Source organism: Jaculus jaculus, chromosome X (assembly GCF_020740685.1).
Source record: "Jaculus jaculus isolate mJacJac1 chromosome X, mJacJac1.mat.Y.cur, whole genome shotgun sequence".
Classification (NCBI taxonomy): domain Eukaryota; kingdom Metazoa; phylum Chordata; class Mammalia; order Rodentia; family Dipodidae; genus Jaculus; species Jaculus jaculus.
The window spans coordinates 13,177,110-13,204,270 of NC_059125.1; the positions used below are offsets into that span (position 1 = coordinate 13,177,110).

The 27,161-nt window shown below is 40.6% G+C and overlaps 1 protein-coding gene across 6 annotated transcripts in view; it reads right to left on the bottom strand.

Annotated features, from left to right (window-relative positions):
- Positions 1-349: 349 nt before the first annotated feature.
- Frmpd4 (FERM and PDZ domain containing 4) overlaps positions 350-27,161 on the bottom strand; it is a 680,790-nt gene continuing 653,978 nt past the window's right edge. For 5 of the 6 annotated variants that reach the window (XM_045140765.1, XM_045140764.1, XM_045140766.1 and 2 more), the window contains 8 exons: positions 24,321-24,457; positions 19,686-19,812; positions 17,090-17,179; positions 15,966-16,148; positions 14,181-14,319; positions 6,598-7,662; positions 4,956-6,245; positions 350-3,372 (listed from right to left, as the gene is read on the bottom strand). In XM_045140765.1, the coding sequence (XP_044996700.1) occupies positions 2,051-3,372; positions 4,956-6,245; positions 6,598-7,662; positions 14,181-14,319; positions 15,966-16,148; positions 17,090-17,179; positions 19,686-19,812; positions 24,321-24,457 (4,353 nt within the window). In that variant the 3' untranslated portion in view covers positions 350-2,050. Of the gene's footprint in view, positions 3,378-4,955; positions 6,246-6,597; positions 7,663-14,180; positions 14,320-15,965; positions 16,149-17,089; positions 17,180-19,685; positions 19,813-24,320; positions 24,458-27,161 lie in introns of all 6 variants that reach the window. The other variant, XM_045140769.1, reaches the window with a different exon arrangement.

The following is a 27,161-nucleotide window of genomic DNA, read 5'->3' on the forward strand; positions in this document are numbered from 1 at the left end:
ATTTCATTATAAGGAAATTCAGACTTAGGCACAAAAATAGCTTTCCCAAGATGAAAGGACTAGAGAGATGGCAGAACCAAAATTTAAGTCAAGATGCTTCTGATCTCAAGCCTCATATCCTTAACTATTAAAACCATAATGACTCCAGAAGGAATTAATGATAGTGGACAAACCAAAAGATTGCTGTGATGTTTACATGAGATAAGATATGTGATAATGTTTAGCACATTGTCTGACATAGAGCACACATCCTATTATTGTTAGTATTATACTACACAGAATATTTACTAAGATTTTCCACAGTAAACACCAATAATAGCTCTCAACATCTAAACACCAATACTTATAATTTCAATGAAATAATGTTTTATTATTCAATTAAACATTATTTATAACAGCTTATTCCTGAACTTCTTTTGTTTGCTGTCATCTACACACCTGTGGTGTGACTTTTGGTGAATCTCTGTGGAATGAATGGCTGACCAGAGAGAAACAGCAATGGTGGACCCTATTATATCTCCCATCTAGTAGCCTACAAAACTGGAAATATTTGTACTTAGTATATTATTGTCATATTCTAAGGATCCTCTTACTTAAATAAGAGTGTATATAGCTTGAATACTGAAAGATCCACGAAATACATATGTACATAGTAATTTTATTTTATAATCGAAGAGGTTTCATCCTTTTGTTTTTATCCAAAGATATATTTTTAGAGATATAGGTGCTGAAAACTCCTGTATTTCATTGATTTCTTTTGAAATCATCAGACTTGATAGATTTTAGGTCAGATTTCACATTTCCATCATCCAATACAAATCCAATGCCTGTTTAATAAATATTCAGTCATGGCTTCAATTATGACAGTAGCCATCTCATCCTGATTTTCTGGAATATTCCAGTCCTGAGATTTTATCCTGGTATTAGGCTGTTCTTCCAGGTTTGGTTGATAGCCATGATTCCTATAAGGAAGTTGCTATAAGAAATGCTTCTGAGAGCTTAGAGTTGAGTACTAAGGGCTGAGGGCTGAGATGTATTTCTTGCAGATGCTGGTGTGAGGTCTGGTTTAAATTACTTGCTCTGCACTTTTTATGATCAGTAAATCTTTTCTGTTTTGTACTTCTACAAATGCTTTACTAGATGTTCTGTCAATATATATATATAAAAACCCCAAACTTCATGGTTGATCTGAGGTTGGGAGAAAATAATGCTTTTCATTTATGTGTTTTGCCATTTAGTCAGAGCAGATCTCAATTTGTATAAAACAATTTAATTTTGGTATTCATAATTTTTCTTATTTTATGTAATTATATAATCCATAACTCTACATATTTTTTAGGACCTGCCCATCATTCCCTCTATTCATCTGTTTGGGAAGCTATTTTAATTCTAGAAACATTGAAAAGTATTTGTGTTGACATGATAGAATCTACCAACCCCATACCCATCTGTAGCCGAAATAGCATAAGCCAAAATTAAAGATGTGGGATTCTTGGAAGAAAGCATCCAGTAACCAAACACTATGAGCAAAAAGTTGATTTATTGTATATATTCTCTAATAATTCATAGTAGCTTCTTGAATTTTAAATGCCTTTTTGCTATTTCCAATGCTTAAAAATCATAATTTTAAAACACAAGTACTGTTCTATATACATTGTGAGCTCTAATTTTTTATTTTTACTTATAAGTATGAATGATATGGTCTCCAAGTAGGTACTTGGAAGAAGGGATAAGATTCATTGTTTTGCTCTAATATGATAGAATTGAAAACTTCACATCATATATTTGGAGTTTTGACTACATGAAAAATAGCCAAATGCCATAACTTTCTCATATATTTCTTTTACATGTATATATATGTATAATATAAACAGAATACACCTGATCAGGACATTTCAACATTTCATCAATGTAATGTCTATCTCCTATTTCATATAAAATAACAAAATATACAGAAAGAAGGAAGGAGACATCTGTTAATTGTACACAGAAAGTAAATAAAAGTTCATGTATGGCTTTGCAAAGGTAGATTATGACATGACTTTCATATTTATTTATTTAAAAGCATCTTGAGAGAACGTGTTAGTGTGCTTACAAGAGCGGCCATGGTGGTTGAATGTCGCATCGAGAGTCCAGTATTAGCATCCCCAGTGGTCTTTCCAGTAGCTGCCTCAGCAGCTTTCAGGAGACAAATGTAATTTATGACCACTTCATCAATCTTCCCTACAATTTCCTGCCGCTGTGTTTCCGAGTTCACGACTTTCACTAATCGCATGCAAGCTTCTGTCAGGCAACAGAGCACTTGGAAGCTGGAACTCATAGCTAGGAGCATCTCCTCTGGGCTTTTCTCGGCCATCGCCATCTTCCTACAGGCACTTCCCAACTGTCTGGACTCAATAGATAACAGTTGCTTGTACTGAGAGAGTGTAAGGTCATATGCTTCGGGGTGTGACTCCTCTTTTTTCCCCCTAGTTGCTCTGACGATGCAGAGCAGTTCATTGGCATCATTCTGGGCTTCAAGGAACCCATCAGGCATGGTATATGTGCTCTCCTTTAGGGCATTTATCCGTGCAATTCTGGCATCAAAAGCCAGACTACTGAAGTCCAATTCATCTGGACCACTCAATTCTTCTGCCCAGGTCTTCAGTACTGATCCTCTGGATATCTCTTCTCCTTGGTTCTGCATCCCAACTGTCAGGGATAGGTTGCTTGGTTCTGGCATGGCTTGAGTTATCTGCGGTCGATAAAGGCAAGAAACTTTAAGGGTGGCCTCTCCCTCCTCCTCCTCCTCATCTCCATCTTCATCCTGCCCTCGGTTCAGGAAACAGTAGCTGAAGGGTCCTCGACATCTCCAATTGCTGCCCTCTAGCTTTCGCAAGGGTAAGGTCCTATACAACTTTGAATCTTTATGAGCCACTGGGGGCCTTTTGTGGAGCTTGCCCTCAGAGCTCAAGTGCATTGAGTTTTGGGAAAAACTCTTGGTGAGCTTCTTCCCCAGGGGGAGTTCTGCTCGCCTTTCAGATCTTGTCTCCTGTGCTTCTGTGATACCCGGATACTTCAAGCTGACAGCACCCTTAGTTCTCCCTTGGAAGGTCTCCAAACCTCCGGGACCTGAGAGGATACTGCTATGTCTGAGAGCCCTCTGGCTGGGGGGTGTTCTGAGGCTCCCCCCTTTCAGATCTGTTGGCCGCCAGCTCACAGCCTCTCCAAATGCCTGATTTGCTTGGGAGTAATCATTAGGGTCTTGATTTGGAATTGGCACCTTTGATTCTGAGTGAATTTTTGATGGTAGCAGGATGGGATCAACTTCAGAGTGTTGAGACCAAGCTGAAGGCATGCCTCCTTGTCTCTCCTTCCCAGGCTCTGTCAGAGCTACACTAGGGGTAGTAGAAAAACAGAGAGATTCATTAAGCATCTCCTGGGGAGATATTTTCACTATATTTCTGTGTGATGCCTGTCATTTCCCAAGAATGGATTTTAGAAGAGCTTCCATATGTCAGGACCGCCTTGCTTCCAAAGATTCCTCCCTGCAAGCTCACCCTAGATTTCTATTTCAAGATGGATGACAAAAAATAGTAGAATTTGTTACTTTTGGAACCAGTGATCCATTTGAAATTGTGTTAAAAATCCCAGACATTTTTTGGAATACAGTGCTACTTCATGAATTTCCTTGCTCCCATTTTTTTGCCTATCAAAGATTAGGCATGTAGTTCAAAACCAAACATCTTGCATATAGAGTACTACAACATGTTTAGGATATCTAAACTTTATTTTAAGAGAGTTGGGACAATTCTGGAATGGGAATATTTTTGTTAAAAAACAAAGAGGAATCCTAATTAATTCACTTAAATATTTGAGGACAGCAGAAGATAACAGGTTTGCCTTCACATAGGACTTGAAGTCCAAACACTGAACAAGTCGCTCAAGTTTTCTTGAGAAAGTAGACTTGTACACAGCAGGAAGAGGTAACTCAAATGAATGCTCTTTGCAAACTGTGGAGGATTAAATAGTGTGGTGTGATTCTTTTAAAAATGGGGGTATAGCTGGATGATGAGTTTGGTGATATTTACAGATAAGTTTCTGAAGCTAGGCAAAGCCAATGGTGAGTTTGGGGAAAACAGCAAACCTTTTAAAGGCATGTAAAGATTGTTTTGAAAAGTAGGAATGGAAATTAACCAGTGTTAATCTCAGGAGTAGCTATTGATGAACGTGGGGAATAAAAAAACACCACTGATACAATGTTATACTTTATACTAATCTGCTTTCATCACCCAAGGACCATCCAAGTGGATCAGTGAGTGGAACATAGACCACATGGGTGGTGGAATTGGGGTGGGGAGAGAATGTAGCTGTATTATTGTTTCTCGTCTATATTTTATTATTTTGGGGTTCATTCTGATAGCTCCAAATTCTTTGACACTGGGTACACTGGATACTTGAGAATATTCCTGCAGGTGAGGCATCTCCTAAAGTGGAGGGAGGAATCTGTAAGACAGCTAAGGCCCAGGATCTCACAGAACCCTTCAAAGTCCATGACAGCCTGCTCCATAGACTTCCTTGTTTCTAAACAAACCAACAAACCTCAACATGAGAGATGTCAATGAGATAAAAGCCAATGGTTATGTGACCATAAGCAATAGTATTTTATAGCTAAGCATTACACTTGACCCTGAAAAAGTGTACACTTACAATGTAGAGGGAAAAAAAATGCTCCATGAAGTTCTGAAGGAAGAGCAGAGCAAGAGAGTAAAGAGAAAATGTCATCTACAATATTGGATCAAACCTAGAAACTGCTATCTGTCAACAAAGGATTAATGACTGCTATTTAACATTTCTGTGGCTTTTTTTTCCCTACAGCTCACTTTTGTTCCACACTATATTTGGGGGTTTGTTATAACTAGGGATTATATGCTCCCAGCACTTAACACAAAACACTAAATCCATCATTGCTGTACCTGTAGTTTCCTTAATCTTCGGCAGCCGATGGCATCCATCTCTCAAAGTGCCAAACAGAGGGTCGGCATTAATGGCTGTGTGCAAAGCAGGCACTGTCATGCGCGGGCACATCCCTTCTGTTGATGGATGAAGTTCCTTAAAGGCGCCTCCGTGGTTAGGAAGGCCAGTGGCTCTCTCCTCTGAAGAGATGTAATTCCCACCTTTGCTGGAAGCATCTGAAATCAGATGCTTCCCCATGGAGGGACAGAGAGGTGACTCCACAGGAGTGGCGCAGGTGCTGCCACTGCTACCTGGGCCACAACCTGTGTCCACTGAAGAGCCTTGAGAGCTCTGGAGAGAAAAATGGCCCTCGCTCTGTAGTGATGACATCCGCTTGGCTAAGTGGTAGTCACAAAGGCGGGCAACGCTGTCATCAGCATCGGGAAGCTTGGCGGCATGGTCACATGTGGGTGAGTCAGCATCCTCAGGATTGTCTAAGTCTTTGGCTGAGGCCACACAGGCCACATCTGTTAGGAAAAGGTCCCCTTGGCCATGTCCTGAATGATCACCAGATTCTCCATCTAGTGCCCCATCCTCCTTCCCTTCGGCCTCCCTCACCCCGAGGCCAGAAGCTCTGGGGAAGGCTTTTATAGCTGCTGGCTCCAGACCACTTTTCTCCACCACCACACCGTCGGAAGCCACGTACCATCTTTGGCTGTCCTTGCGAAAGGCAGTTCTCTCCAGGTTAAAAGTGCTCAGGTGTGGACTGTCTCTTGAAGATACAGTGCCAACTTTGCCTTTGGCATCCTCCTCCATCTCTGCCGTTTTGGTTCCTTGCTGTTTTTTCCCTGGTGTGTTCCCATTTGAGGAAGCTTTCCCCTCTCCCTCAGCCAGCTTGCTTTTCCTTTTGCTGGTACAGGAATACACCACTGACCCCATGTGCAGTTTGCTAAAATAGTCAGTGACCGACTTGGTCTCCATGGTTTCTGGTTCCATCTCCATGTGGTCCGAGTGAAGTATCTGCTTGGAAGGCACAACTTTGGGCTGGAGGTCGGTCCCTGGGCGAGCACTCAGGCTGTGGGAGGACTTTGGAGGTAAGGCTCCTGAAGGAGCCTTGGAGGTGGGAAACTCTGTCTGCTCTTCTGCAAGAGGATGGTAGCCTTCATGAGTGGCCAAGAACATACGGGAGAGGCTTTCTGACTGCTTTTGGGCTGCGGCCAGTTCAGAGCTCTCAGTCATTTCAGAAGAATTAGTTTCATTTCCTGAGTCTGAAGAAGACTCAGGACTATAAGCCCGTAAGATGGCTACACCTGCATGCCGTAAAAAACAAGAAGTGATTAATGCATGTATCACAGACACTTGGAGACATGAAAGATAATGGGACTCACTATTAAAAACAAAACAAAACAAAAATAAAAACAAGAATGAGCTTTTCCCTTTTTAGTAAGGACTCTGACTTTATTGCACAGTTGTTCCAGAAAAGGCGGGGGGAGTGTAGTGCCATGTATATGCATTTTTTAATAGCAACAAAGGAAATCACATAACACAAAACCCCATGATGATATTTTAGCATATTTATGCAATAGGACATGCATGAAATGGAGAACAAAAGGATGGAATGACACGGCTATCAGTGAATAAATGTAACAATTGTGAAAGAACCTGAATTGTCACTTGTCTGCTGTTCTTCTGACACGGAAAGTGCTTCTAGAGCTTCCAGCGTGGAAACAACAGCATGATCCATGCCCTTTTCACACTTTCCCTCTGCACTGGTGGGCACAGCATCAATGAGTGACACGGGGATCTCTTCATTCTGTAGGCTGCTCCCTTGCTCCTTGTCCTCGTGGAAAGCTGTGGCCTGGCTCTGAGTGTCCTCCTCATCTGAACTGTCTCTAAAGCCAGGTGGGGGTGCAGCGATGGCCATGTTCAAAGAACGTAAGAGGAAGTCATCCTCGTTGTCATCCCCTTCTGGAGGAGGCAGGGTCGTAAGATCAATGATGTCATCGCTTGACCCTGACAGGTCGAGGATGGCTGGCTGGTTCATCTCACCCACCACAAGGTCCTCCTCACAGCTCACCTCATCTTCATCCTCTGCATCATCAGTGTTTTCGGCATAACAGATGTCATGTAGCAGGGGCTCTGCTATGCCCTCAGGGGCCTCGAAGTTCTTCACATCACCTATGTTTGCGTATACAGAATTTGCCACAAACTGGATGCTGTCTGTGTCTGGTGTGAGGTCCAGGTTCTTCATATCATTGGCACTGCTGATATAGAGATTCCTCTGCTTCTCTAGCATTTCTGGACTCTCATCTAATAGTCTTTCATAGCCCAGAGTTGGGGGACTAATTCCATCATCCAAGGCAAGATCTCCAAAAATAAAGGACACTTTAGCTCCTCGCGGAGATTCCTGTGCTTTCTTCAGAGGGTCAGGTCCTGAGAGGGTCAACAGGGACCGCTGAGCTAGACTTCTGTAGTCTGCTTCACAAGGGGTGTCACCTGGCTGGGTCATTGCCTGGCCAAGTTCACTGGGATTGTACGTGCTGTCCATGTACAAGTGCCGGTGCTCTTTGGGACACATGGTGCTCTCTGCCATTTCAACTGTCTTCTGCTTGGAATCTATGTATGTGATCTGGGCTTCTTGGTCCCCTTCACCAATGAAGGTGGTCATCTGGGGCATACAGTTCCAGTCAGGGACAAGGAGGTTATGCTTTCCTTTATTTTCAGTTCCTAAAGAGAAAGAATCATGCAGAAATGTTATCATGCTGTCAGGTTTGGCAAGAGTAGAGATCATTTACTCGTAGCATCCTATAAGGAGAGTTATTCAACTGTCCATACATAGCACTGGTTGGTGTAGGTTACAGCCATTAGATTGTTTAATTAAGAAAATTGCCCATAACAAAATTGACACTATGTAAGATATAATAACTATTTGATAAAATGTAATTAGCATCAGGAAGTAGAAGACTAAAGCTTAATTCCCTCTGCTCCTTGGTTCTATTGTTAGACATCAATGACATTGCCATTTGTGGGCATGCATTTTTATAAGTGTATGAGTGTGAGTGTGTGTGTGTGTAAGCAATATCTTTAAGCATGCCAATGTCTTACTTTTGAGATGGGGGACCTGGAGCTTCCAGAACAGGCTAGACTGGTGAGCTCCAGGAATCTGACATTCTGCCCATCCCCTGCCCAGCTCTGAGATTATAGGTGCACATGCATCTACACCTGGCATTTAGATGGTTACTAGCAATGAAACTAGTGTTCTTAGTTAGCTTGTACAGTAAGCACGTTTAACATCTGTCAGTAAAACTATACAGCATGTTTTTATTAAAGGTGATGTTTCAGCAGAGTTTTTTTTTTGCCAGAAAAATAGCTACTTTCTTCTTCCCAATTGGAGGAAGGATCATTTGTATTTTCTTTTTTCCTCTTAGAATGAAGAGATGATCAAAGATCCTCATACTTCTGTCATATTTCTCAGGAAACTCAATATTATACCTCTAAATTCATTCTATTTATATCCTAGTGGGTATAATATAGTCATGTAAAATGTCAGCATTCCTATCAATGTGTGTGCATACATAAGCATTCCTCTGCTATTGCTAGGCATGGTTAATATTTAGGCAAATTTGAATTTTTGTTTGTGTTAAGGAAACTTATGTGAAGATTTGTTTGGTGTTTTCCACAAATGAAAACTGCAAAACACTAATTTAACCATTATTATTTTCTCTGCTCTTCAAGGGTCTTTTAATATGAAGTTTATATGTGGGAAGCAGGTCATTCTGTTGATATTGCTTTGTAGATTCTAGAGGCTACATTCTGAGTAAAACTAAGACCTGTACCATTTTTCCATCTGTTCTGACAATGTTTCTCTGGGCTCATATGTGGGAAATACTGACATCAGGTGAACAAGACATTTGAAAATTAGGTTTACTAAAGCAGTTTTTGCTCTCCTTAAAGTATACAATTTACAGAATGCTGAATGATATTCTGAACACACGCATTTTAACAGACAGAAAATAAAATAATTTTGAAGACAATGAGTTATGCATTGGCCATATTTACATCTTACTTTATATTTAGTATAGTTTGTTAGACCGCAGCAATTTTATCAACAGAAAGAATTTAGATTATGATTCTCTGACTTTGTCTTATATTGTTTCTGTGAGACAGAGTGTCTAGCAAAGTTGCATTGTAACATAGCTCTAGAATTAGACAAGGAGTTGTCAAAGATGTTCTATAATGCTCCAGGCAGGGACAGGTAGTAACTACATGACCTTTGCAGGCCGGTTCTTCAGTAGAACAGCTACTCAACACTGATGGTCTAACACAAAAGCTGCCAGAGATTATTTTGGATAGAGAGGAGTACGGGATGAATAGTGGCCTTAAAATGTGTTCCTACTCTGTGAATGTGACTTTATTGGACATAGGGCCATATTTGGTAGAAGTCATTTGCAGATTTATTTAAAAGTTCTTGAGAGGAATTATCTTTGTTGGCCTTTAATGGCAAGCATCTTTATGACAGAAAAAGAGGAAGATTTGGGCTATATATACACAGAAGAGGTGAAGGTCATATGAAGATGGAGGTAAAAGGTGGAGGTACAAGGAATGTTGGCAGCTCTCACAATGGGAAGAAGTGGGAAGGATCCTCCTCTAATCCTCTGGAGGGAGAACAGTTATGCCTACTTCTTAATTTCAGACATTTGACCTCCAAAACTGTGAGAGAATAAATTTCTTCTTATTTTAGTCTTATTTGTGATAGTGCCCTGTAGTAGCCTCAGGAATGTTATACAGTGAATGTGGTTGAATGCCAATAAAAACAAAACAAAACAAAACAAAACAAAACAAAACAAAACTTTATTTATAAGAACAAGATTCATCCCATTGGCCATAGTTTGCCAACTTCTTGTTTGGGCCAAAAGAAAAACTAAATAGGGCAGGAGGTTAAAAACAAATGACACTAATTTAGACCTCCCCCTAAAGTCCCAGAGATGCAGAGAAAGGTGAGGGTTTGGATTTCAAAAGTGCTTGAAAATATGCTTTCAAGCTAGAGGGGAAAATGATGACATAAAATTCCTTACTGAAATTTTGGTAAGGTCTATCTCAATTTGAGATGAGAAAAAAAAATATGTGCTTAATTTGGGATTCCTTCTCAAAAGATACTATTCTTTGGTTTCCTGGGAAGATTCTATAGACACGGGAGGATCTGGAGTAAGGACTTTGGCTTAGTGTTTAGTACTCTACCTATGAACTGTGATGGTGAATTTCCATTATCCACTTGACTAGATTTGGAATCACCTAGGACATACACTTCAGGTTGTATCTGTGAAGATTTTTCCATAAAGATTTAGCTGAAGAGGGAATTCCCATCCTGCATGTGGGTAGCACCATCCCATGGGATGGTGTCCCGGTGTGAATATAAAGGGGAAATTAAGCGGAGCCCACCATTCATTCTGCTTCCTGACTATGGATGAATTGGGCTGTTTCTTCCATCATGGCTTGCTCATCATGATGGACTGTATTCTCAAACTGTGAACCAAGAGAAAGTCTTCCTCAAGTTGCTGTTGTTAGGTATTGGGTCACAGCTATGAGGACTTCACTTTTGACATTTCTTATTTCTCAAGAGGTCTTCTGAGAGTGTTTTTTTTTTTTTTTTTTAAGAAAAGAGGGTATTAAGCCCCAGGATGTTATTCAGCTTAGTTGCATCAATTTCTTTTTGTGAGTATTTGTGTATTCTGCTCTCTATCAGAGTGGGGATGGCTTTTGAGCATGTATTTTCCACCCTCATTTTTGGTATAGAACTTGAAACAATCATTGAGAAGTTCCAGTGATACCACTTTTTAAACCACCTCTAACTTTTACTAAGCCTCACATCACTATAAACAGGACAACACTGAGACCCCATTGTGACCATTTTTAGAATGGTGGCTTTGGTTGTGTTCATGCACCTGAACACTTTGAACAGCTTATGTGGAAAAGGTTTTACAATTTGTAAATAAAAAGGCCAAAAATGGGTTTTCCAATGTGAAAGGATTTTGTTAAAATTGCCCAACTGTTGTTTGGAATTTCAAAGGTCATTGTTGAATTGCTCTAAATCTGGCTCAATGAAAATGTGATTATAAAAACCTTTTACCACAAGACCTTGTGTGTACTTACCACTTCCTTTTTTGTTCCTTCCTTTTCTTGAATTGTTGTTATTATTTTTTTCATATGGCATTAGGGATGAAACCCAGAGCCTATGCATGGTAGGTAAGTGTTCTTCTTCTGAGCTATATCACCAGTCCTCTCTAATGATTTGTGTCTCTCAGGGGCTTTCTTCATCTCTTTCTGTATTCTTCTCCTTTCTGCATCTCTAACAGTTTCATTCTTGATTTTTGGTGTGTGTGTCAGTTTGCTTTCACCATCAACTACTAACAAAAGTATCGACCATTATTTTAGGTGCTATTCTTGTTAATCCTTCCCTTGCAAACTACATTTTTAATCCATATTATACAAATTAAGAAACGTTATGTTAGCAAAATTTGAGACCACATGCAACTCAAGGTGGACTAGGAAGTCAAAGCTGCCATCTAACAGGTTCAGTCTCCTCCTTTCTGTTTTGTTCTGGCTTCCCTTTTTCTATGACTACAACTGCTTTGGCGTGGATAGCCTCCATACTAAACTACAAACGTGCCTGCATGCATGTGTGTGCATGCACATATTAGAATATATTTATGCAATAAAGATATGTGTTTCTATTTAGTTTAAAAATTAGAGGATGTTCCTTTCTTTTTTGTTCCCTTGCCTCTCAGAAACAGTAACAGTAGGGCTGGGGGGATGGCTTAGTATGTAAGAGAAGTTTCTGTGAAAGCATGAGAACTTGAAATTGATCCCCAGCATCAACATAAAAAGCCAGATGTGACTATGCATGCCTGTATCTCCTGTGCTGAGAGAGGCAGTGATAAGAAGGTCACTGGGGCTCACTAGTTCCAAGATTTTTTTTAAGGTAGCAGCAATGATGATGAATTTGTTCTTAAAAATTACTTTACATTATTTTTTAAACTTTATTTATTTATTTATTTATTTATTTGAGATAGAGAAAGAGAGAGTGAATGGGTGCACCAGGGCCTCCAGCCACTGCAAACAGACTCAAGACACATGCACCGCTTGGGCATCTGGCTTACATGGGTCCTGGAGAATTGAATCATAGTCCTTAGGTTTTACAGGCAAACACCTTAACTGCTAAGCCATCCTTCCAGCCCCCTTACATTATTTTTTGTTGTTTTGTTTTTGAGACAGGGTGTCATGTAGAGCAGGTTGGCTTTGAACTCATTCTACAGGCCAGACTGGCTTCAAACTCATGCTGGTCTTAATATATCAACTTCATGAGGGCTGGGATTAAAGGTGTATACCACCATGTCCATTTCGAAATTCTTTTTCATTTACAAATTCCCAATTATGGAAGTCTTAGTCCACATTTTGTCAGGGGTCACTAACTGTGTGGATTGGGATTGTCTATCAATCCCATTTATTGAGCATTCATTGTTCATTGAGGAAAGGGCTGAAATACTTGAGAAAAAGATACAAAACAAATTTTAACAACTCATCCTGAATGAAGCAATCATTTTAACTTCTGTGGTCCTCCTTGTCCTCACTCTAGGGGCATTGTGTCCTGCCAAGTGGCTGGAATGAACTATGTGATATTTTGACCCTCTCAATAGATATAATGGATCTCAAGTGGCTTCCAGGTGCAAGAAGCTTCTTCTAGAGCTCCCAAGTCAAAGAAAGGTATTTGGGAAGTGGAGTCAGAATTGTCACAAATTCAAGGTCAGCCTGGACTCCATAGTGAGACCCTGTTTTTACCAAAAAAGGAAGGTCTGCAGAGATAGCTCAGTGGATAAAACACTTGCTACACCAGCTTGAGTCCCTGAGTTTGGATACCCAAAACCCATGTACAAAGCTGGATGCTGTGGCAGGAGTTACTGTAATCTCAGCTCACCTACAATGAGAAGGAAACAGAGATAGAACTGCCTAGTACCTCTCTGGCCAGATAGCCAGTCAAAAATAGTATGGAACAACTAGAGGTCCTGCTTCAAACAGTTAGGACCCAAAGTTGTTCTCTGACATCCACATCATGCTATCACAACACATACACCTGAAGGGACACATGAACACAACATGCACGTACACGTATACACACACACACACACACACACACACACACACACACACACACACACACAAACACACATTCTCTCTGTCTTTCTCCCAGATATTCTGTCCTTAGTTTTCAGTGTCATGACCATTGTAAGACTGAGGCAATAAAAATGCAGCTCTGAAGCTGAGGATGAGACTCAGTGGTGGATTTCTTCCTAGTATATGTGAATATGTGACCCCCTAAATTCCATCTCAAGCACCAGAAAAAAAATGCCATAAATACTCTAATAGTGATAAAACCACTGTGTTTGAAGTAGGCACCCATCATTTACAAATGACATGTCAAATATGATAGGAAGTCAGTATGTTTGTTTTATTTTAAAAACATTTTATTTATTTGCAAGCAGAGACATAGAGAGAGAGAGAGAGAGAGAGAGAGAGAGAGAAAGAAAGATTGAGAGAGAGAGAGAATGGGCACACCAGGGCTCCTAGCCTCTGCAAATGACTCCAGATTCATGTACCCTTCTGTGCGTCTGGCTTTACGTGGGTACTGGGGAATGGAACTTGTGTTGTTAGATTTTGCAGTAAAGTGCCTTAACATTGAGCCATCACTCCAGTCCTGCTTTTTTTTTTTTTTAATAGTTGGATAATACTATCAATATCAGAAGGGTTTATTTGTTACATTTTGATAGGTACAAATTTAGCTTCTTTTTCCTGTGTATTAGTAGGGGTTGAACTGAGGACCTCACACATCCCAGGAAAGTATTTTACTACAATTTTAGATGTTTTTATTTTCTTCCTGAGATAGGGTCTTATTTATCCCCAAGTGGCTTCAAATTCTCTATCAAGTAGAGGATTATCTTGAACTTCTAATCCTCTTGCCTCCACCACCCTAATGCTGGGATGACAGGCATGCACCACCATGGCCAGTTTAAGCAGTGCTGGGTATTGAACCAAGACTTTATGCATGCTAGCCATGCTGTTCCAACAGATCTGGAGCCCCAGCCCAAAACAATTTTAGCTTCTGAAGGGACAGCTGTCAGGTGAGTTCTAGGAGTGATGGTAGTGGTGGGTGTAGACAGGACCAGTGTTTCAGGATGTTAGAAAGAAAATACCTGGGTCTTGTGAGCCTGCATTTTTCTTGTTGGCCATGTTGAATATTGACCTCCTGTTGTCCACAAGCAGCCTGTAGTATCCGGCAGTTAAGCAGGCCAGGTTCATGGCATCTGATGATTCCATAAGGAGTATTATGGGCTGTACAAGAAAGATGCTTTGGTTAAGGTCCTCCTGCCTTTATGCTCATGAAATGTAAACAAAAGGAGTGATTAAATTTGGGGTTCGTGGTGCAAATGAGTGTAAAAGAGAAAAGAGAAAAAAATGAAGTTCACATCTCTGCTAAAACTGAATGAAAAGTATTGAAGTGATCTGGACAAAGAATGCTCTGAGCAGTTGTAAATTCACAGAAAGATGAACCAGGGCTGAGAGTTGCAAAGAAACCTTGCTGAAACTTATTGGAAGTACAAGTTGGCTCTGTAAGGAAGGAAGTTTTTATGGAGCAAATTTTATCATTGAGTTGGAAGTGCTCTTGTTGAGAGAAATATGGGTGCAAGAACACACAGACACTAAACAAGGCCAAGACAGGGAGATGAAATCTCTCCAGTTTCACTCCCGGGAGCAGGAGACTGGCCAGGTTCAATGTCCCTGGCTGATGGAAAAAAAAACTTTCCATCCAAAGTCCCTGTTGAAATGTCTTTCTTTCCACCTGAGTTAACATTTCCACTCAGACTCTAAGCCACCCCACAGTTACTCAGTACGAGCAGAACATTATTAGTAAGTCTTATCATTCCTTTCTGGTTGGGACACATTATTCCTGTTACCACGTCTGTAGTGACAGCATCTAGTTCAATTTGTTCTGCCCTCTCCAGCACTGGGACTCTTTCTCCCAGCACTTCTTGTCATGGACTAAGATCTGTCAGGGTGTCAATTGAAGCCTTTGGCATTCCTCTCACGAAAGCTCACATCCACAGCTAACGTGTAATCTCTGTGCTGTGGTCACCTGTTCCTGGTTTAGTGAATAGAGGCACATTCTGATTTGTCCCACAGAAAGCTTTTCCCATCATCTCAGCCACCTTTATCCTACTCCTCCCTAGTGGGAGACAGGCTGCTGCTGAAGCGCTTCTCCTGTCTGGTGCCACTTCTCTGTACAGGTACTGCCTCCCTTTGTGCCCAGTGCTTGACTTCATAGAAACTCAGATGCATCACTATAGCTAGAACTCAACAGCCGATCATTAGTGGGAAAAGAATGTAGAGAAAATGAACTGAATTCTTTCTTGTTAACCCATGTTTAGCCCCTTGTGGACAATCTGTTGTGGCTTTAATGGCATGTTCATGACATTCATAATGGTCAAATGTTTATCCTCAGTTGCTATGGCATGAGAAGACAAGGTAATTGCAATATTCATGTTTCCATAATGGTGATCACATTTGGTCCTAGTCTAACCAAAGGTAATGAGAACTCTAATGAAAGTTGGAAGAAATCTCACTGATTCTCTATTTGAGTCATATATGCCAGCAAGGTAATAGGAATACCTCCCTGGGTCTCTGCCTTCAGTACTCTAAAGTCAGAATGGACCTAGAAATAACATAGCTTATTTCCCTTTGTGCAGATAAAGAAATTGTACCTAAAGAAGTACTGCCACTTATCCCCAGATCAAACAACTATTTAATGAGGGCTAGAGCCCTTGGACCTCAGTTGAATGGAATTATTTGTTTAATTTTTACCACATGGCGTCTTTGAGGCTCTGCACACATTAGCTTTCTCCTGCTTGATAAATACTAACAGTGTTATCAGATACAAGCTGTTCAAACCAGGACCATGTGTCAACATTGGAAGGGCTTACCTTCACATCCAACACGTGCAGCTCTACCCTCACCAAGCTTTCCTCTTCAGTAAACATTTCAATCCTGTTGACATGGCTGAAGTCAGCCAAAAGAGCCACCAGATTGGTTTTGGTGTTTATGACATGGCTTATGCCATACCGCGGTCCGACCAGAAGAGTCACCTCTGAGCGTTTCTCTGCCTGCTGAGAAAAAGATGGAGACAAATATTTACAATCCAAGACTTCTGAAGCACCATGTGAACCTGAACCTGAGAGCCTGTTCTTCTCTCGTTGTTGTTTTGCTTTCATATGCATGTGTGGATGTTTATGAGTGTATGTATGTATATTTGTGTGTGGGAGGATGTGTGTATGTGTGTGTGTGTGTGTGTGTGCGCGCGCACGCATGCGCATGCGTGTGCCAGACACTGATATTGATATCTTTCTCAATTGTTCTCCAGATTACTTTTGGAGACAGGGTCTCTCACTGAACTTAGAGGTCACTGACTCAGGTAAACGAGTTATCTAGCAAATCCTAAGGATCCTCTTGTCTTCACTTCCCCACAGCTACCTGGCATTTATATGGAAGCTGGCCCTCATGACTGTTTTATCCACTATCACCAGTCCCAAGATACTAGTTTATAAAGTCACAATTTTTCTTCTGGACATAATATTTTCTGGGTCATGCTGTACTAAAGCATCCAATTAGAAAAGCCAGATGTATGACTACATGGAGGCTTTGATAAATAAATGATGAATAATGTTGAAAATAAATGTCATCATCACACAAAATATTCACAGTCATCAGAAGCTTTTGGAAATGAGGCCTGTGAGTTGTTTGTTCCCTTTTTATACTGTGAAAGCAACTTTAAGCTCAATAATTTGGAATCCCATCATTCTTAGAGACCTTTGATTCCCTTGTTTCTTTGCATATCTTTTTCTAGGTTTCTCTACAGTGGTGTCATCTAGTTTCAACTCTACTCAGGCTTTCTTCAGACTATTGTAGGTAGGGTAGGATCAAAGGACAGAAGATATTCACGGGTTATTTGTTTGTTATTGTCACCAGAATAATTCATTGAAGATGGCCTCTGCAGTGACATTTCGCAGGCCTCCATGGTTCCAGAGAAGAAGAAAGAAAATGAAATTACCACTAATGTTGCCTTGAACACACGGCCCCCATACAGTCGCAGGTCACTGAGGAACTTGAGATAGTGGACCTTGGCTTGCAGTGCAGAGAGCTGAGGGATGAAAAAGAAAGCTCAAATATGGGCTCCAGTGGGTGTGACTCCATTTCCGATGGTGATCAGATGGGGATTAGGACAAACTAGATGGATAGTTTCTCCTGGAACCTGAGAATGACCTTGAACTTCTAATCATCTTGCATCAACCTCTGCAGTGCTGAATGGTAAGCATTTGCCACCATACTTGGTATAGGTGGTGTTGCAGGTAGAACCTAGGGTCTCATGTTTGCTATTTAAGAACTCTATCAACTGACCTACATCCCCAGTCCAGCCCAGAAAAATGCTTTCGTTACTGGTTACATGGAGTGTGGCAAAGACTTTTCAATCGAAGAAAAGTAAATAGTTATCTATTGTAGTTTCTTATGATGTGTTGGAACATGATACTTATGACTTCCGGAGGAAATGGTGCAGATGGTCCAGGCCACTCTACAAATTAGTACAGGCTGTTGTATTGCTACATGGAAACTTCTGTGCAATGGGATGTTTCATAGTATTTTCCAATCATAATTAGGGACAAAGGCAGGTTGCACACAAATTTCTCCTATAACACAGGAGATTTTCCTGTGCCTAGAGTTAATGGCACCAGTTTTGAATATGCACCTGAAATCTATGCAAAATCTTTTAAACAGGCTCTTACACCTCCTGACATTCCATTCTACAAGTTTTCAGGGAACATGAACTTCCTGAACTCCAATTACTGTAGAAATGTTTGAACTTATTATATAAGTTCTTATTTTGTGAATTCAATTCATGAAAGAATTGCTAATTACAGATAAAATATATCTTTATGAAGCTGAAAAATATTTTTAAGAATATTTCTTTGAATGAAATTTTTCGACAAGGTGCCAACGATCACCATTAAGCAACAATGACTGTAAAATTCTATTTCCATTGCACATGATCGCCAACTCTCTTATAAAATAACTATTCCTAAAGGTACTGACTTTTGGCTTTATTTATTTTATTTTTTCTCAATTTTTATTAACATTTTCCATGATTGTAAAAAATAGCCCATGGTAATACCCTCCCCAGCCAACTTTCCCCTTTGAAATTCCATTCTCCATCATATCCCCTCCCTATCTCAATCATTCTTACATATATACAATACCATCCTATTAAGTACCCTACTCCCTTACTTTCTCTTCCCTTTATATCTCCTTTTTAATTTTTGACTTCTGTGTTGTTGTGATGTAGCACCAATTCATTTACCTTACATCTTTCAAAAACCTAAAGCCATTTCCATTTTTTTCTGAAAGCAGCCTACTCATTTTTAGTATAATAATAGACTGGTATATGATAGATCAATTCGAGTATAGCTCGAATGAACTAATACTAGCAATCATTTTTTTAAATAAGATTAGTGGACCAGGCTTGAAAGAAATCAAGTGAAAGCAGTTAACAGATATCAGCTTTGGGAAAACGAGAACGGAAATTGTCAAAGTCTTGACCTTAACATCTTTCTGTGTTTCTGAAGCTAAATGCTCAAAGTCATGGAAGATAGTCTCCCTTGAGTCTTGGACATAAGTTTAATGTGACTGAGAATGTTTTGGGCTTGATTCTATGTTTTTGTTTTAAGTTATGGGATGAGGAGGGAATGTGAGTAAGTGTGCCTTATAACAATGGCTGAAAATCAGATTCTAAGGTCAAAAAACTATCCATGTGGATGGTGGGTTGTATTAGGGTCACACTCATTTTAATTGCCTGCATCAACTAGAAGGTGTACTCAGATTATTCACCCTCTTTCCATTTTACATGCCAGTCATTCCAGGATCCTCCTCTTTTTGCTTTATGGATTCCTTTGTTTTTATTTTTTCTTGATTATAAACCATAAGTTTCTTTTGTGGCCAGTAGTATGTTTTAAAATACCCTCCCTGCATCTTCTATTTAATGAAAGCAGACGCAAATAAAAACACTTTAATACTAACAGTGAGTGATAGTAATATTTTTCTGTTCCCTTGCAAAGTAGAATTTAATCCAAAATTGCCACAGGTGGTGATTTGATCTCCAGGACACACTTGGCAATGTGGGGAAACATTTTGTTTGTCCTAATTAGGAGAAAGGTGACAGTGGCATCTGGTCACTAAAGGCCAAGAATGATGTTACATGCAACAGAATATTCTGGACAGCACTGCTACCCCTCAACAGGGAATGCTCTGTTATCAAATGTCAATAATGCCATCATGGATAAATTCCTCCTGATGCCCTGAGCACTAAGTAAGGACATGATGGACATCCAGAATTATCTTGTAATTTTACCCTTGGATCACAAGGTCCCCATAATATAAGGAGTCTATACCTTTGAGAAGAAAATAGGTTTCCATAAGAAGACTTAAATCTCATTAGACTTAGAAATATGTGAATAGTTAAAGACCATTTTTACAATGTTACTGCCTTCTGAAGATATGGTGTTAAGTATGCTATTCATGGGCTAATTTTAAACATTTTTTTTAGAAATGCATGCAAACCTCTCTCCTTAAAATCTATTAAGATGCAAATGTGGTACCTTTTTACCCGGTGGTACTAAGCTTTGATTTGCTTTGACAAGGTGTGAAAGTGCTTTCTTGATGTTCTTCTCTTTCATGCTCTGCAGCACAGCTGAGGGAAGAAAAGTCTCTAATCCCCATTCTTTCCTGTTAAAAAAAAAGCATATCTTAAATTCCCCATTCTTGTGGAGAATTAGTTATATAAGACAAAATGACACTCTGATATTTGTTGGAACAGATGAACTCTTGGTTAAGACAGGGAGGCCACTTTTAATTTGCATGTGAGAAGCATACTATTTGATCATTAATACATATGTTTGCCTTTGAAAAAGGAGCCGGGTCCTTACTCTATACAAAGAATGCTAATAAGCCATATGGGGATCAATTGAAAAGAAAGAGACATTTTGTCCAATGCACTGAGTCTTTTTAAATTCTTCCTGCACCTGTATTTCCATCACCAACTTCTGTCACTTCTTTGTGGAGTCCCCTTTTTGTATGTCCTCATCTGCTCAAATTCTGCCTTGGTCTCTTTTCTCTTAGAAGGATAGATAAGTTCTTGTCCCTCAGCCACATTCTGTCCTCTCTCATCAATGGTTGTTTTTCTAGAAAAACTTGGTTCTCTTTTGTCCCAGTCATGTCTAACTTCTTCCATACCATGTTTTGGGGTGTTGGGGTTGAGGGTAGCTCATGTCGCCAAGGATGCCTATATGGCCAGGAAGATGCAGCATTACATATGGATATAGATATGTCATGGGTGGTAGGGAAGAGCTACATAGGACTGAGCTATCATATTTTTGCAAGAGCCCATTTCCCCTGCAAGTACTACAACTCTGTTCTCAGAAAGTTCTGTTCTGATTGTTTGTGTGGTCAACTAGTGTCTTGTAGAATATAAGGACCTTCAGGTCCCCTCTAAAAGGTAAGAAGACAACTTTCCCACATTTGACCATTTAAGTTCTTTGCTACACATGATGTTTGTTATATTTATCAACACATACGAGTTGTCCAGATCAGTGAGTTCTGCTGTGTCATTTCCATACCTGCACATACCGAGACTCCTATGTCCTCTTCCACCTCCTCAATTTGGACTTTTTGTCTTCACCCATTTGGTCTGGCTGACTCTTTATGGGTGATTCTTTTGATTTAATTGTGCCACTGTTTGATAATATTTGGACCTAAAAGATGCTTTCTTTAGCATCCCATTGGCAAAGGGAAGTCAACCCAATTTTGTCTTTGAATGGACAGATCTGGAACAAGGCCCCAGTGCACAACTAACCTGGACTAGGCTTCCACAGAGATTTAAAAATTCCCCCACTCTCTTTGATGAAGCAAGCGCTTCCTAGAGATTTGTAGGCCTTTTGCAAGGAAACACCTGAGGCAACTCTCCTATGATACATGGACGACCTCCTCGTAGCTGCATATATTGAGGAGGAATGCCCTTCTGCCACAGAGTGTCTCCTAGAAAACTTATAACATCTGGGCTCTCACATATAAGCCAGGAAGGTTCAACTATGTGTGCATAAGGCAACATACTTCTGGTGTTAGGGATGGAACTCAGGGCCTCATGCCTGCTAGGCAAGTGCTTTGCCCCTGAGGGAAGTGCCCGGCCTTGCATCATCAATTTTAATGACTGTTTTTCACATCTTCATGTCTTGTCTTTGCAATCAGACCACAAGTTCCTTGATGGGAAAGATTATAATTTATGCAAATTGATGTTTTCCACTAGCTAATATAAATACTATATACAATACCCCATAAATACTTGTTTGTAACAGAATTAATTGATGACATTATTGCAGACTGTATAATATTCCACCTGGGAAAATGCGGCTACAGAGAATGGGAATATAAATGCCTTTTAAGTATTGGGGAGATGGCTCTGTGGGAAAAGTCCTTGCCTTCAAAGTATGAGTTCCTGGATTCAGGTGGCCAGTACCCATGTAAAAGCTGGATGTGGTGGTGTCATCTATAAGCCCAGTGCTGGGGAGGCAGAGACAGATGAAGCCCAGAGAGGTCTAGGTTCAGTGGTAGAACCTTTCTTAAAAAAATCAAAAGGTGGAGAGTAATTTAGGGGACACCCAACATTACATTCCTGGCCTCTACATGTACACACACACACACATATATACACACCCATATATATGAACACACATGTATATACACATACACATACACTAGACTCATGCCAAAAGATGCATTTAATTGTCTTAAAAATCTTTGCAGGTTTATATAGACTTTTAAAAATGGCAGCCAGTTTCATGTGTCCCTAAGAACTTCAGAAAGAGGAGTAGAAGCAGGTGTGAGATCTCTGAGTTTCTTTCAGACTTATTCTCTCAGTCTCTATGTGGTATGCGTGCTTGTGCCTGCCTGCGTGTGTGCGCGTGCGTGTGTAGGTAGGAATGGATCACAGAGAAGAATTTGCTATCATTTAGGGCTCAGGAGGTAAAAAGAGAGTTATCAGAATAGCAACACCATCATTAGCTCCACCTCCTTCCACCCCCAAGCCAAGCTTAAGAATCTGTTGAGAAAAACCATTTTATCCCCAAGTGGAATAACATGGCTTCATGGAACATTATAGAAAGCATCTTTGGAAGGAGGGTTTAGAATTAGTCTGTACATCTCTGGAGGGATGGGTATAGTTGGAAAGGGGCAGGAATCCCAGAATTTCAGTGTAAGATGTAGATATGGAATCAGTCCGACCACAAACTCTGAAACCAAGCTGTCCTTTTTCTTAGCATCAAGAGCTACTGGGTGAAGTCGAGAGTGTTTTAGCCTATAGGATCCCCTCCTGGGGGACAAAGCTTCTCTTCTTTAAGGATGGCCCTTAAATAGACTCATAGACTGAAGGAAATACAAACTATTTTCCAAAAACAGGGGTTCTTCCCTGACAAAAGAAGGGTACTGGCGGTAAAATGGTATCTATCCTAAAGGACAGAAATTATGGTTTCCAAAAAAGATATGATTTACGGATGGAAGTTTGTTATGTCGTGCCCTTGCCAACTGCTTCATGGTTCTTTACTACAAATGGTCAAATACTATGCTTCCTGATTGTAACCTCAGACACACACGCACATGCACACACACATGCATACACAAGCCTGCATATGCACATGCACACACACACACACACACACACACACACACACACACACACACATTTTACTAATCCATCTCAGGCTGGCCTCATACTCATGGTCCTTTAGTGCTGGTATTAATGGCATGTGCCTTTATGCCCAGCTTCTGACATTTCTTTAAAAAACACCCCACTATTTATTTATTTGAAAGAGAGGGAGGGGGGAGATAATGGGCCTCTAGTCTTCACAAATAAACATTGGATGCATATAACACCTTGTGCATCTGGTTTAGGTGGGTTCTGGGGAATGAAACATTGGTCCTCAGGCTTCACAGGCAAGTGCCTTAACTGCTAAGCCATCTCTCCAGCCCTGGCATTACTTTTGAGATTGCATTTTGACTCTCCAAAAGTGGACTCATGCAGTGTAGACATTTTTAGACAGGTGCCTCTGTAAGTGCCCTGGAGCCCACCCATACACCTGTCTATCAGATTATTGAAACAACAAACCCCAAAGAATGAAATTTCCCCCAGGAATTTCATGCTGGGGGAAGGGAAAGGCTGAAGTCTTGGTGTCAGGCAGAAGAGGAACCTGTCTCCTCAGAAGAGGCTTTTCACAGTTCCGACAATCTTTCAGAGCACCTTACAGGAGAGACAAGACGACAATGACGGGTGAGACCACACCTTGACCAGGAATGCTTAGCTTGTCCTCTACTTAAACCTTAACCTTATACCAGCACTACAAATATGGAATTGGGGGTCACTGGACCACTTTTATTTGTTCCTTTTCCCAATGTGGTCATAACCTTACTTTTCTTCTTTTCACTCTTACTTTTGTCTCTTGTTGGTGTGTTGGACGTGGGTGGCAAATTAACACAATGAGTCCCACAGCCTGGGATGGAATCCTGTGCCTTTCAGCCTGTGACTAGGGAAGGCACCTTAATCATTCTGTACCTCGTTTTCTTCGCCTCTCTTTGAAGGTAACTTCCTATTGATCTCAGGGACACTATGAGAATTGAACATGTTAATATCCGAAATGTACTGAGACTATACAACTTGACTTAGAATCGGGAACATTTAGGATTAGCAGTTAGCATTTAGGACATAAAATGTCTGCTCCATTTAATGATTTGTTTCTTTTAAATCATTTCCTAAGTTTTATAACTTTACTCCAGTTGGCTTTGCATTCACTCTGAAGTCCTGTAACTTGCAATACTTCTACATAGCTTTCTGACTAGCTGATATTATAAGCCTGCCCTACCATACTCTACTTGGTGTTTTTGTTCGTTTGATCTTGGTGATTTTGAGACAGGCTTTTGCTGTGTGGCCCAGGCTGTGCTCAAACTTGCAGTAATCCTCCTGCTTCAATGCCCTCTCCCCCAAAAAACTGGGATTCGTAATCACATAAAACTTACGCTTTCAATAAGAACCCTCACTTTAGTTACAATTTTTAAAGGCGGTTTCGATAAGAATTGAATTGTATATTTTTACTATGGTTTACAAATGGTCTCCACCAAGATAAATTTTGTAAATCGAGACAAAAGACAAAAACCCATGGCAACTCACAGCCCTGAGTGTTAGGACTTACTCGATGTATTTGAGAGAGATTTTCTGCGTCTGTTTGGTGGTAACGGTGGCAATATACATTTGTAACGCGGCCAGCCGCAAGGCGATGTCATATTTCAGCTCCGGGCCAAAGCGCTCCTGAACAACGTCGTTACAACTCTGAGAAGAGACCAGCAGAGGGCGCAGCTAGTCAGAGAATGGGCCGCCAGCGCTGTCTTAGAGGAACAGGTAACAATCATTTCCCAAGTGTTTCAACCTCCACTTTGATGGCACAGGGGCTAAATGTAGAAACATCTCCCTCCATCGTGCTTCTTGGAACCGAGTCAGTATTTAATTGCACGCACAAACACGGACACCGCACAAAATATTTAACAGTCATCGACAAGCTGTTATTTAAACATTTAGCTTTTTGTAAAAATAATTAGTAATTTAGGTATGGAATTTCCAAACACAGGTGCTGCAGCTGAGACACGAAGCACCGACGGTGTGATGTGGTTCTTGCAGCCCGGCTGTGGGAGTTGCAATCCTTCTTTCCAAACTTGTTCTTCCAGCTCATAAGAGGTATGGTCTTGGGCAAGTTCCTTTTTACTTGATGGCACCTCAGTTTCTCTTTCTGTAAACTGGAGTAATGGTGCTAACTACTGAGTGTGATACTAAGCGAGTTAAAAACGGGAATCCCTTAGTATCAACTGTACTTCATAAGGTATAAGCACTCATTTAAAAAAATGTTCATTTTTATTTATTTCTTTGAGAGCAACAGACAGTGAGAGAAAGGAGGGAGGGAGGGAGGGAGGGAGAGACAGGGGGGGGGAGAAGGAGAGAGAGGGGGAGAATATGGGAGTGCCAGAACCTCCAGCCACTGCAAATGAACTCCAGATGTGTGCACTCCCTTGTGCATCTGGCTAACGTGGGTCCTGGGGAATTGAGCCTCAAACTGGAGTCATTAGGCTTCTCAGGCAAGCGCTTAACCGCTAAGCCATCTCTCTAGCCCATAAGCACTCATTTTTTAATTGATTGTTTTCAATAAATGTTATTTTCATGAGTGTCTAATGGATATCAAGCCCAGTGACCAGTGCATGCTGTAGAAATCAAACACGTTACCATTGAACAATATCCCCGGAGCTCTTAATTTTTAAAACAAATTTTATATTGTGAAAGGTCTCACTGTGCTGCCCAGGCTGACCCTGAATTGTCTTTGTAGCCTAGGTAGGCCTTGAACTTTTGATTCTCCAGCTTCACCCTCCTGAGTATCTGGGAGACAGGTCTGAACCACCAAGCTTGGCTTTTAAGCACTCTTACACAGTAACTAGTGTTGCCACCATCATTTTCCTCCTGTTATTTCTTCTCCCCATAACCAGGGAGACAGAATGTCAAGGTGACAGGCATAATAGCTTTGGACTTTTGTCTGCTATGTAGTCCCGGCTTTACCAGTGGCTGCCTGTGTATGAAACCTATGACTGTTAACTTGAACTCTGACCTCTGTTTATACACCTGTGCCATGAGACTTGATTGGAACACAAATGATTTATCACATGGATGGGTACATGCTGTGAAGGGCAGCTGTTACAATCCTCCATTCATTGTGTAGTTGCTGCTGTACCTCTTTGAATGAATTGGAGCTATTCCACCATACCACTTGACATTAGTTTTATTAGTGTATTAGTTTATTCATTTCACAGGGTTTGTGGTGAGGGCCAAATGAATGATAGGCTGAAGGGGAGGCAGGGTGGTATGGCCTAGAGTTCCAACTACCTACGAAGCTGAGGTAGGAGGACTGCAAGGTGGAGGCTGAATAGCTTGGACAACAGGTGGGCATAAAATGGAAGGTACTATATAACCACAGAAACTTGTCACAGAGTAATGTTTTCCCTCTGTTGAAGGGAGCTGAGTGTGGCTGGGAAGCATCTCTCTTAGCCCATTGCCACACTGCTCCAAAAGTCCCATTCTGCCTTCACCCATCCTTGATATGGTCGTTCAATTTTGCTTCCCTGAAAAATCTTAACAATAGTGGAAGTGTTTACTGAACATAGGCTTGTCATGAATTAGGTGTGAGTTGGGGCAACCTTTGAACACAATTTTAGGTGGTCATTTTGTTTTGCTTGTTTTGGGTTTGTCAACCATGTCCAAATACTAAGGGTTGTCCATATGGCCTCCAAGGCATTGACAGCCCAGATGTCATCATTTTCTGTCATCTTCTGAGACTCAGTGATGAGTAAGCCTCTTGGCACAGTATCAGGTACTGAATCTGCTCTTTGAGAAGTCACTTTGACAAATTATGTTCTTAAAGACTTCTATAGTGTAAGGATTTAAAGCAGATTTTTGTACAGAATTCAGAGAAAAAAGCCCAGGTTTGATTCTAGGGTGTGTCTAATGACCTTAGACATGACATTTTATTGCTCTGAGTGCTAGTTTTCTTACCTGAAAAATAGGTGAACTCTTAAGAATACCTAACAGGAAAGTTAACAACTGATTGCAGAGTTGACAGGATAAATGGAAAGGTGTTTCAGAAAATGGAATGTGTTTTAGAAACATGAGTCATCACTGTTATTTCTAAAAGAGCTCTGGATACAACCATTTTTCCCCATCCCTGTTTTGCCTTATATTTAATCAGACTTATGGGTTAATTTTTTTGACAAATGATTAGTCACTTAATTATATTATTTCATTTGTTCAGACTAACCTTGGGGAATTAGTGTGAAATAGGAATTAGATATTAATCATACTTTTATTACTCTTAAATATATTACTTAAGATACAGTCTCACAAGTGAATGGTGGTCACTGCTTTGCTGTGTACAAGTCCTAACAGGCTCCACCGTAGGCTTACCAAAATTTCCTTTATAATTTACGTATATGTTGAAGAG